This window comes from Sinohyriopsis cumingii, chromosome 8 (genome assembly GCF_028554795.1).
Source record: "Sinohyriopsis cumingii isolate HCF-2022 chromosome 8, ASM2855479v2, whole genome shotgun sequence".
NCBI classification, from domain to species: Eukaryota; Metazoa; Mollusca; class Bivalvia; order Unionida; family Unionidae; genus Sinohyriopsis; species Sinohyriopsis cumingii.
The window spans coordinates 19,892,720-19,905,180 of record NC_142968.1 but is presented as its reverse complement, the minus strand read 5'-3'; the positions used below and the strand labels follow the sequence as shown (position 1 = coordinate 19,905,180).

The following is a 12,461-nucleotide window of genomic DNA, read 5'->3' as shown; positions in this document are numbered from 1 at the left end:
TATAGTGTCGTGATAGATGCTTATAGTGTATGCTTTAACTCATGCATTATGCCTTTAGTTAACATTTCTATCTAAAAAACATGAAAAAAGAATACAAAGATAAATGATCAATGCAGCATATCATAAACTCACTAATACTATCACCGTTACTAATGGAGTAAATGAAAATAATCAAAGTCATGCTAAATCATAAATGACAACATGAGGTCAACAATAGCATTGGTGTAATGTAGTCTTAAATAGATTTAGTCCAAAAATGTGATAAAATCACTCAAACTTGGCAGAAATTGAAAAAAGAATGCATACAACCTGCAGCAGAATTATTCCACATACAAAAATAAAACAGTAATGGTGGGTGGTTCGATTTGCTCATATAAAAAGATAGGTTTATCTGAGGTAAACTGTATGATGTTATCAGTACAGCACCACAGTAAAAAACTGGCAACACCTGGCAGTTGCAAGGGGAAAATGGACAAGAGTTATTGCCCTTATCTATATGAGATAAGCAGATAAAGATATTCGAAGTAGCAGGCTAATATTCCTAATGTAATGTGATTGGGGAACATATTTGAAGGAGAAATTGCATTGGTTCAGCTAATAAATCAATTACTCATTACCAGTGACACATCTTTACCTATAGCAACATACTAATAAAATACAATTACCTATTATGACATTAATATATGCAACATTTTTTCCATTAAGAAATAAAAAATGTGCATTTGAAACAGGTCAAAGCAACACCATATGAATTACATCATTTAAAAGGGTCAAGGCAACACCACAACAATTACATCATTTGAAACAGGTCAAGGCAACACTATTAATTACATCATTTTAAACAGGTCAAAGCATTACCATGTCAATTACATCATTTAAACAGGTCAAAGAAACACCACACCAATTACATCTTTTGAATAGGTTTAAAGCAACACTGTATCAAATACATAATTTGAAACAGATCAATGGAACCACATATCAATTACATTATTTGAAACCAGTGAAAGCAACACCATGTTGCTTACATTATTTGAAACCAGCCAAAGCAACACCATGTTGCTTACATTATTTGAAACCAGCCAAAGCAACACCAATTTGATTACATTATTTGAAACCAGCCAAAGCAACACCATGTTGCTTACATTATTTGAAACCAGCCAAAGCAACACCAAGTTGCTTACATTATTTGAAACCAGCCAAAGCAAAACCATGCTGCTTACATTATTTGAAACCAGCCAAATCAACACCATATCAATTATATTAACTGAAACAAATCAAAGCAACACCATTTCAATTACATCATTTGAAACGGGTCAAAGAAACACCATTTTGATTACAACACTTCAACAAATGTACATATACATCATGAATATCCTTATGGTTAAAACAAATTAAAAGAAAGTTTTAAGAGCAAACGAGATTTACAAGACAGAGTAAAATACAAGACCCAAGTTGACGAATGTTTCAATCTACATTAAAAAGATCTCCAGCCCATATGTTGAAGTCATGAAGAAACTTGATATTTTCACCAACTGCAGTTGATAAAATTCTAAAACTAAGTAAATTACCCTGAAATAAAAGTGGACCACTGTTGATCCACTGTTGGACATTTCTAATCTTTGAGTGAGGAGATCTCCCACAAATCCATCAAAGGTCAAGGCTGTTACCATGGCAGCATCAGTATCCAATGAGGGATTACCAGGTCCCATCCATGGAAGGAGTGTACCCATGAAGACTAAAGCTGGAGCACTAGCTTTGTAATTTTTGTCTGTAGATGCTTCCTCACAACTTCCACTACAATTAGAAGGGAAACAGATACAGAAATAAAACATATGCTAATTATCTAAAGCTTACAACAGACCAAAGTCAGACCCACATGTATTTCAAAAATAATAAATCTTCGAATTTTTTCATATTCATGATGAAACATCAAAAATAAATCAATGATATATGACTTGCAAGTCAATTTTGTATGTAAAAGTTTTCTCATAAACTACATTCTTGGAGATAAATTATATACTGGTGCTACAAACCATGTGGCTCCCATATTTCCTGAAGACTTATCAAAATCAACCAAAGGCTTGCCAGCTGAGTCACACAGGTGCTTCTCAATCTGTATCATTTTTCCATTCTTGGATGAAATGTTCTTCATATGTCTGGTAAACACACCCAAATTTTCAAATTTCTGAAATGATAAAAGTCAGAAAGTTAACATAAAATGAGAATTTGTAAGTCATCAAGATACAAAGATGTGCTTTCTTACCGTATTCAATAAGAAAGTGTTAAAACTGGAAGGACTATCCTTTGTGTATTTTATTTGATCAAATTCTGGGTGTGAGTTACTTCCAAATCTTAAAAACTACTTTATCACATTAAATCATTTTTATGATGTTTTACAAACCTTTTTCTATGTCACGAATATCACAAATGTGTAATACCAATGTATGATATCACTCAATGTATAGGCATAAAGTCAAAAAGATATCCAAATTGTGTTATTCATATCATATCACAAATATATAATATCATGTATGTTCTACCATCTGACTTCAGAAATTCATTAGACCCTACCAAATACACAAAGCTGATTCTGCAGTCATTTTGCAGAAAGATATGAAATCACAATTAAAAGAAAAACAAACAAAAACAGGGTGAATATGTCATAATAACAGCTAATTACATGTGTTCTGACCGCCTAGGTGGCTGGTTTAGAACCTATGGCTGTCCAGTGGTTAATGTTCCTCATTTATGACCAGAAGGGTGTGAGTTCATATCCTGCCCAGAACAGACCCGACATAATGTGTCCCTGGACAAGGTACCTTTTTACCAACAGCCTTGCCATTATGTAACCGTTCATATTTTGATGTACCATTAAATACCAACCAACCAATCAATCAGCTTATGTGGTTGAGTCCTTGGCTAGATATACAGCTTATGTGGTTGAGTCCTTGGCTAAATATACAGCTTTCGTGGTTGAGTCCCTGGCTAAATATACAGCTTATGTGGTTGAGTCCTTGGCTAAATATACAACTTATGTGGTTGAATCCTTGGCTAGATATACAGCTTATGTGGTTGAGTCCTTGGCTAAATATACAACTTATGTGGTTGAATCCTTGGCTAGATATACAGCTTATGTGGTTGAGTCCCCGGCTAAATATACAGCTTATGTGGTTGAGTCCTTGGCTAAATATACAGCTTATGTGGTTGAGTCCTTGGCTAAATATACAACTTATGTGGTTGAATCCTTGGCTAGATATACAGCTTATGTGGTTGAGTCCCCGGCTAAATATACAGCTTATGTGGTTGAGTCCTTGGCTAAATATACAGCTTATGTGGTTGAATCCTTGGCTAGATATACAGCTTATGTAATTGAGTCCTTGGCTAAATATACAGCTTATGTGGTTGAGTCCCTGGCTAGATATACAGAAGTCAAGGATTTAAGTTAATCTACCATGTAAAATCAATGTTTAGTGTGCAACTCAAAATGATGTGATCATTTTGCTAAGACATCATCAACATGTAATCACCTTTAGCATGGGTGTATGGTAGAAATATGAACTCCAGGAGAGTGGGATGCAGAATTACATGGTTGTGACCAGTGTGCCTTATTTAATAACGCAAAAAGAAAAATTCTTATACAATTTTAATAAACACAAAATAGTCCTGTGAAACAAAAGATAAAGGCAAAACAAAGTATATGGGATCTCTAGAAATTTGTAGCAACTGACAACCTGCAGTAAACTGGATGTGACTGGGCTTTCTGTTGCAGAAAACTGATATTATCTCTTTAATCTTGTCATACTACAACAATTCACTCACAAACATGCATCTTACATTGTTCAACCTGTGCAAATTGTATGAATTTTTAAGTAATACATCAGATATTATCTTATGGACAGTTTTTCTCCACACATTTTTATTTAATGACTTATATATATATATATCCAAGAGTAGTGCAAAAATGTGGACCAACGCTATATATTTGTTATGATTTTGGATTACTTGGACCCTTAGCTAGGTATAAACATTAATTTTTAAAATATATTTATTTTAGTAGTCTGATTAATTGTGATTTAACTTTTATCTCAGACTGGTGCTCTAATTCTCCTCAACTCTTGGCCCAGCATAATGCATTATTCTTCTTTATAAGAGTCGGAATAATTGTGATTTAAACTTGCAATTCAGATTGGTGCTCTCATTCTCCTGTATGGCACCAAGCTATGTCTAATTTTATTTTTTATTAACTTAGGACAGAGTTTTGTATTTCTTAGAGTTTTCTTTTGTATTAATTTTGCTGGAAAAGAAATTCATATCTTTGCCTCAAGATAAATCAGTAAACAGGACCAACTTGAAAGCCTTAGAAAGTAAACTGTGCTGTTTACAGAGCAAAGAAGGAATTTGATAAAGATAAAAAAAATCCATGCAAAATAGTAAATAAATAGTAATTCACAATTCTCAAGAATAGACAATACTACATTTTCTCTTTTCTGCAACTGTGGTTTCAATTCAAGGTGGTAACAAGTTATGAAATTAGCATATCTGGTGACAGTTATGCTACCCTAAATTGTGGTGTTGAGACAGCAATAAGTAATAACCCATACAGCTCAAGTAGTGAAATGAAGCAATCTCTCATGGCAATGCATGTATTCAAGTCCAATGCAAAATCTGTTTCAGATATCATACATCCAGTTTCTCAGGATTTACTCTACACCATCATTTTGGCAGAAGTCAATCTACTGATCAATATTTGTACTGATTTCATTTTGGCAGAAGTCAATCTACTGATCAATGTTTGTACTGATTTCATTTTGGCAGAAATCAATCTACTGATCAATGTTTGTACTGATTTCATTTTGGCAGAAGTCAATCTACTGATCAATATTTGTACTGATTTCATTTTGGCAGAAGTCAATCTACTGATCAATGTTTGTACTGATTTCATTTTGGCAGAAGTCAATCTACTGATCAATATTTGTACTGATTTCATCTACTGGTTTCATAAATATTTGTACTGATTTCATCTACTGGTTTCATCAATATTTGTACTGATTTCATCTACTGGTTTCATCAATATTTGTACTGATTTCATCTACTGGTTTCATCAATATTTGTACTGATTTCATCTACTGGTTTCATCAATATTTGTACTGATTTCATGTACTGGTTTCATATCCTGCAACTGTCACATGTATGATATTGACATAATTTCATTGCAATATATTGCAAACAAAACATTTAATTGCAATGTAGAAGAAATCTATGTTGATGTTTAGGACTGCATTGTTATTTGGAATAAAAATAAATTATTCTTACCACAATTAAACATTGAGGTCAAAACTTGTTTTGTTTCATATGTTAACAAAAAAAAGATTTTGATTTGTATTTAAATAAATACACTTGAACATAATCCTTACATTTTAAAATATGAAGTTTCTATCTCACAAAATATGTCTGGTATCATGAAATACTGCAAAATCCATGAATCAACAAAAGAAAAGAAAATAAAAAACTTGATGCAGGTGTTACATTAAATGTACTGACATAAACATATATTTATGTGAATAAACATATGATTATGCAAACATTATGTTTGACAAATATACAAAGTTCAATAACGATATGAAAAACAAATAAAAAAATTATTTAGAAAGTTTGGGCAACTTATTAAAATTCTCATTCTAAATAAGAAGAGTAATATAAAAAAAGTTCATGCTTACAGCGATGTCCAAAATGTGTATTGTGCCCTGGGGTGTCCCTGATGCCTCCTTCTCAAGCTGGCTCCAAAACCGGGAGGTGTAGTTGGTTTGAATATTGCCTAGATTGATAAAATACTGATATAGAAACTAAAAAATACACAAAATGGAAATTTTCCAACACTTCTAAACCCAAACAAGTTACAAAAACACAAAACCCTAGTTTCATTCTTTTGACGCCAAAGAAGATGATAATCTGGAGTCTTTTTTATTCATCCTGGGTGGGTGGGTGTTTGTCTTGACTTTCAACCTAAGACTCGGGCAATGTAGCAATAATTACAATATAAAAGAATACAATAGGTACCAAGCTGGAACTATGTTATCATCAAATTGACAATGTTCCAAAACCTCCATTTACACACTACTCCTTCCACCCTAAGACTCAGGCAATGTATCAATTATTACAATACAAAAAAATACAATAGGTACCAAGCTGAAACAATAGGTCCTCAGTAATGTCTAAGGACTTTAGTTCATATGAATTATAATGCTGGAACAATACACCAATTAAGGGACTACAGTGCAAGTCTTAAGTTTAATGGTCTATCATAGACATGTGTGTGTGAAAGAGAGCATGTTACATAATCTATTCATTTAATATCAGGTGAAAGACTTCAATCCTTGTCATATGGCTGGGTTTATTCATGATTCTGGTTTATTGTGGTCCAAATTTTATCTACCACCAGTGTGTGGCAAGGTGGGGATTTGGAACAAACAACATATGATCTGTTGATATGACATCACAGTGTAGTAATGTTAATTTAAGGGGTGTGGGGAGCCTGGAAATTGTGATTTCTTAAGTGCAGGTGTCTTATTGCCATGACAGATCCCAATTTAATCACAAGTGTCACTTCAATGACCGTTCATTTTTTACATTACTTAAAAATTGTGGTTATTAATACAGAATCTCACCAAGAATCATGATAGATTCTGGAAGATATCCATAGGTTTCAAATATTAAACACAACATTGTTTATTCTGTAAAAAGAATAGCAGGTGCTAAATGCATTTTAAAAATTGCAACTTTAGAAAACAAAGAGTCAATACCACACTGGATACAACTCTCACAGAATTTCATGGAATCCTCTAATTGTCTAGGAATAAAGAACAAATATGTATTCACAACAAAAGGACTGGCTCTAAGGCTTATTATTTAACTTATATCAAAATATTTATTGAAACAAATGCAAAGTAAAGAGTTATTTAACCAACCTTTTTCTGCTTGAATGTATGCAGCATCTCCACTCACTGAAGGGAAAGTTGGGTAGCCATACTCACGCTTTGACAAGGTGTTTCTGTACCAAAAATACACGGGAGAAAAAGGACAGTGATGAAAATAAGTTTTCAGTTTTCTTTTCACCAACATGTTAATGCCACAGTGAATAATCAGTATATAATCAGTGCATCCAAACAATAGCTAGTGACAGTGATTTATTTGCATAGTGACAAGTCAGTATTATCTGTGTTAAAGAGTGACTTTACCCAGTGACAGGTCTGTGACAAGTCAAATACTACTTTATGTTATTTTATGCTGACTGATTAAATAAAAAAAAATTCTTGTTATTATGTATCCCACTCTGACCCATAAATCTTCAGTATGTATCCCACTCTGACCCAGGAATCTTCAGTATGTATCCCACTCTGATCCATGAATCTTCATTATGTATCCCACTCTGACCCATGAATCTTCAGTATATATCCCACTCTGACCCATGAATCTTCAGTATATATCCCACTCTGACCCATGAATCTTCAGTATATATCCCACTCCGACCCATAAATCTCCAGTATATATCCCACTCTGACCCATAAATCTTCAGTATATATATCCCACTCTGACCCATGAATCTTCAGTATATATCCCACTCTGACCCATGAATCTTCAGTATATATCCCACTCTGACCCATAAATCTTCAGTATATATCCCACTCTGACCCATAAATCTTCAGCATGTATCCCACTCGGACCCATGAATCTTCAGTATTTATCCCACTCTGACCCAGGAATCTTCAGTATGTACAACACTGTTACCAATCAATCTTCATTATATAACCCACTCTGACCCATGAATCTTCAGTATGTAGAACACTCTGACCCATGAATATTCAGTATGTAGAACACTCTGACCATTGAATCTTCATTATGTATCCCATTCTGACCCATGAACCTTCAGTATATATCCCACTCTGACCTATGAATCTTCAGAAATGAATGTTAAATGTCTTTCCATGTATCTCAAGGAAGTTGCTGAACAGCTGGATAATGATTGTATTGTTTGAATGTGTCAGACTTGCATGCTAGCAAAATTAACCTGGATCATCTTTAATCCCATTGCCCTGATACTATTTCCCCTTTCATGTGTTGATGTATCAATGAACACAAAACAAGCAAACCAAAACACCTGTATTTTTCATCTTTAAAGTATGTTTTATGCCAACAGCTATTCCTAGATTTGTCATCTGCTTCAAACTGCATAAAAAAACTCATTCAAACAGTTTACCAAACAAGATGGGCATCTGGTCCATCAAAACATCTTGTATAATGAGAAATTAAACAACTGTCTCATTGCAAAAACTAATACTTTTTTTGCCAGGTTAAATTTTAATTCATTGTATCTAAAACTTATTCTAATGTGAAGGGAAATTTTAAAAATGTGAAATTTTACATTCCAAAATAGTAATACCATTGTTTGTGTTTTTTTGATTTCCATCAATTTCTAAATTCCATAAAACAAACTAAAATAAAAAAAAGTTTATACATTTGAATCCCTAATGAAAATGTCTGATTCTACAGTTACTTTATCTCTCTAAGTTGAATTAACACGAAAGAAATATTCACTAACATGAGAAGATTTTCATAAGTATGTAAATGAACAATATACCAATTTTTATTTTCATCCCATTTTACTATCTCTGTGGGGGATAACAATTCTATTTTCATCCCATTTTACTATCTCTATGGGGATATCAAGTTAATTTTCATCCCATTTTGTACTATCTCTATGGGGATATCAAGTTAATTTTCAACCCATTTTACTATCTCTGTGGGGATATCAAGTTAATTTTCATCCAATTTTGTACTATCTCTAAGGGGGATATCAATTTTACATTCATTCCATATTACTATCTCTATGGGGGATATCAATTTTATTTTCATTCCATTTTACTATCTCTATGGGGTTATCAGTTTTATTTTCATTCCATTTTACTATCTCTGTGGGGGATAACAATTTTATTTTCATCCCATTTGACTATCTCTATGAGGGATATCAATTTTATTTTCATCCCATTTTACTATCTCTATGGGGGATATCAATTTTACATTCATTCCATTTTTCGCTATCTCTATGGGGGGGGGATATCAATTTTATTTTCATCCCATACTATCTCTATGGGGGATATCAATTTTACATTCATTCCATTTTTTGCTACCTCTATGGGGGATATCAATGTTATTTTCATTCCATTTTACTATCTCTATGGGGGATATCAATTTTATATTCATCCCATTTTTTACTATCTCTATGGGGGATAGCCTGATCACTGGCAATTATGACATAGAAATGATAGTTAATATATAAAAGGTCCATGAATGAATTGGTTAGATGCTGAACAGCAAAAAAAAGCACATTTTGCTCAAAGCCAGTTTTGCTTCTCTGAAATATCCATCACAGATTCGATGATGTCATAATTGTAAAATGACTTGAGTTGCATTAAATTTTGTGCTATCCAGACAAAAGTGGGAACACATTTATGCCACTGAATATGACTATAAATAAAGCAATTCAATCACTTAAGCAGTGTTCCTTCCAGAAATAAAAAAGTCTGGTCCAATGGCTACTACCAGGTCATAAAGTGGGGTCATTTAAAAACAAAATAATGGGGTCACAAATATCCTTACCTGATTTTTGTTTATTTAAGAAATTTAAACACATTATTATCAAAGGCACTTACACTGTGGATTTATTCATCTCTTTGATAGATATTAAGCTTTTCAGAATCATGTTCTATGAATTAGTCACTGTATAGTCCAACTACAGAATGCTTTCTACAATTTCCAGTAAAACAGTCATGTCCACTGTTCAGGACACAGTTGTTTTAGCAAACATGGAAATTGTAGATAACTATGCTATAGTCTGACTCAACTGATTAAGTATACACAAGGAATGATGATAAAGTGAATTTAAATTGCAGAAATGAATAAATCATGTGATCATTATCAACCTCCCATGTCATGAGTGTTCTGTACTGGTAACTGAATTCATCATGCTTGAGTAACCATTTCCCTTTTAAATTTATTCTGAACTTTGGAATTTGCATATTTTACTCCCCCATATGCTACTTTAGAAATAAATGCAGCAGTTGTTTTGGCTGAATATTTATTCTACTCTTCTTAACATTTTATACCACCGGTCGTTGATCAAATGGGAATAAAAAGTTTGTAATTTGAGAATCTGGAAAAAATACAAATAGTTTTAATGCATATGCAAATATTTACTACAATTCCACTGATGTACAGCCAAAATGTGGCTTGAGAAGGGTGATATTGTTGGTACTGTTGGTTTAATGCCATTTTTCAGCACACAATAGGCTATACATGGAGGCCAGTCTGACTGGTGAAGGAAGAACCAAGGAAAACCCCCAGTAAGAACCACTGACCCACAGTAAACTATTGGCAAGCTTTTTCACATACTCACATTGACTGAGTCAAAGACTCGAACACATGCAGACAGAGGTGAGATGGCAGTGATTGGTAAAGTCAAGCACTTTAGACCACTCTGTCACATGGGACCTTAATTTGCATCAGTGAACTACAATTAATGCCAGCATATCATCAGGTACAATGCAGGGTGATTCTGGGCTGTACCATAAATCCTTAGTTTAAATCATTTGTGCAATAACTTTGCTTCTATGACACCTGTTGGACACATAAACATTGTCCTCAGAAAATAATGATAAAAGATTGCTGTAGTTCAATTGACAACAAATTAAGTGCACCCCAAGCTTATTTACTGAATGGCGTGTAGTTCTTGACAAAGAAGCATAAGACAATTAATTGTGTTGGCTGACAGGCACTTTTTATTAGCTTGGGCACCAGTCAAAAGTAAACAAGTAATGATCATGGAGTGAAAACATAAAGAAAAGACAATCTTCAGCAAAACTTCTTCTGCATTTCCAGAAAAGCATTGAGTACAGGGAAGTAAAAATGTTTATTGTGTGTCCAAAATAAAATTATTGAAGGAGATAGTTACTTAAGCATGAGGAATTAATTCCTGGTAAACAGAGCCTATAGCTGTGAATCTGAATGTTTTAATTTTCTGTGCATAAACAAAGCAGCTAAGATACTTGTGGGCCCCATTATCTTTTTAAATGATTATGTTTTGACCTGGTGAGGGTTTCCTTTTTCTGTTAATTTTATTCATAGGATACTCTGTATTACCTGATACAATATTCCTTAGGTCCACACCATCTAGCCAATCTCCAAAATCCGGTATCTATAACATAAAATAAACAGATTGAACAAAGAAATAGTCTTCAGGCGTATGGCCAGTCAATTTGCCATTAAGCTACTAAATTTTATAATATCAATGATTTGCCATGGATTTCCCTGTTTTGGCATTTTTGTAAGGGATATTTATAATTTATGATGGAAATAAGAGAGACACTTTTTAAATGAAGAGTATGGATAGACTGCCTTAAAGGATGTTACATTATATAACAGAACTCCATGTAATATACGAGTTGATTGGACATTACATTATATAACAGAACTACATCACTCCCTCGATAACTTGAACCCTGATAACTCGCGAACCCGTTTATAGTGCAGGGTCAGGTGTGGATCCCATTTTTTAAACCAGAAAATACCCAAAAAATCAATCACTAATTCTTGAACTTGAAGAAAATTGCAATCAAAATTGGTAACGGACTCTTTGATGTATCGCTCATTTTATCGTCAAAAACAGTAGATAGGACCCAGATATTTTAATCAACACTATGAAATACCAAATTTCAAAATAAGTCATACAATTTTTAATATTTTCTTTCCAAATGACATTCCTAGTACACCACATATAATGATATGTGAGGAAATTTCGATCAATGAAAATGTCACACTGAGTAGAGGCAGCACTTTAATAAATAAATACAAATTAAATATAAAAAAATTGAAATTTGTGTTCTAGTTCTATCTTTTAGTTTCTTTTAAGTGTAATCGCCATAAATGTAATGTGTCCTCTTGTAATTAAACATAAAATACGCCAATCTACTGTAACAGCTATGTCAGCAAGCGTTTCTCTGAGAACCTAATTAAGTGCCAACCATGTTTTGATAATTGACTTCCAGAAGAATCTGTTGTACTGTTGCACTGAATTAAAAGCTGTCCTCCTTTGCATTATCACGTTAATTATGTCTTTTGAATCAAATAAAGGAGGTGGAATAAAAGAAAAGTTAAAAGGCACAAAAATCCTACAAACTTAAAATCTAGTGGCCCCGGTTGTATGTCAGGAGAACTCACTTCATTTGATCAATTGAACACTTACAAATGTTATTGTGTATATAACATAAACTACCTTAAATTAACTGACTCTTTCATAACTGTCATCAAAGATAACAAGGCAGCCAAGCGAAATGAATACTTCGTAAAATAAAGAGTTTGATTTCACAGATACGGACCATTGTGGGCAAGTGAGTTTCAGAGAAATCTTG

At 33.3% G+C, this 12,461-nt stretch overlaps 1 protein-coding gene across 1 annotated transcript in view; it reads right to left on the bottom strand.

Moving 5' to 3' along the window:
• The window catches only part of LOC149793090 (MYCBP-associated protein-like), a 112,389-nt gene that overhangs the window by 59,484 nt on the left and 40,444 nt on the right, over positions 1–12,461 (bottom strand). Inside the window, exons 8-12 of the mRNA XM_089968948.1 lie at positions 11,194–11,248; positions 6,966–7,048; positions 5,718–5,815; positions 2,034–2,185; positions 1,569–1,794 (exon numbers count right to left, since the gene is read on the bottom strand). Coding sequence (XP_089825074.1) covers positions 1,569–1,794; positions 2,034–2,185; positions 5,718–5,815; positions 6,966–7,048; positions 11,194–11,248 — 614 coding nt within the window. The remainder of the gene's footprint in view (positions 1–1,568; positions 1,795–2,033; positions 2,186–5,717; positions 5,816–6,965; positions 7,049–11,193; positions 11,249–12,461) is intronic.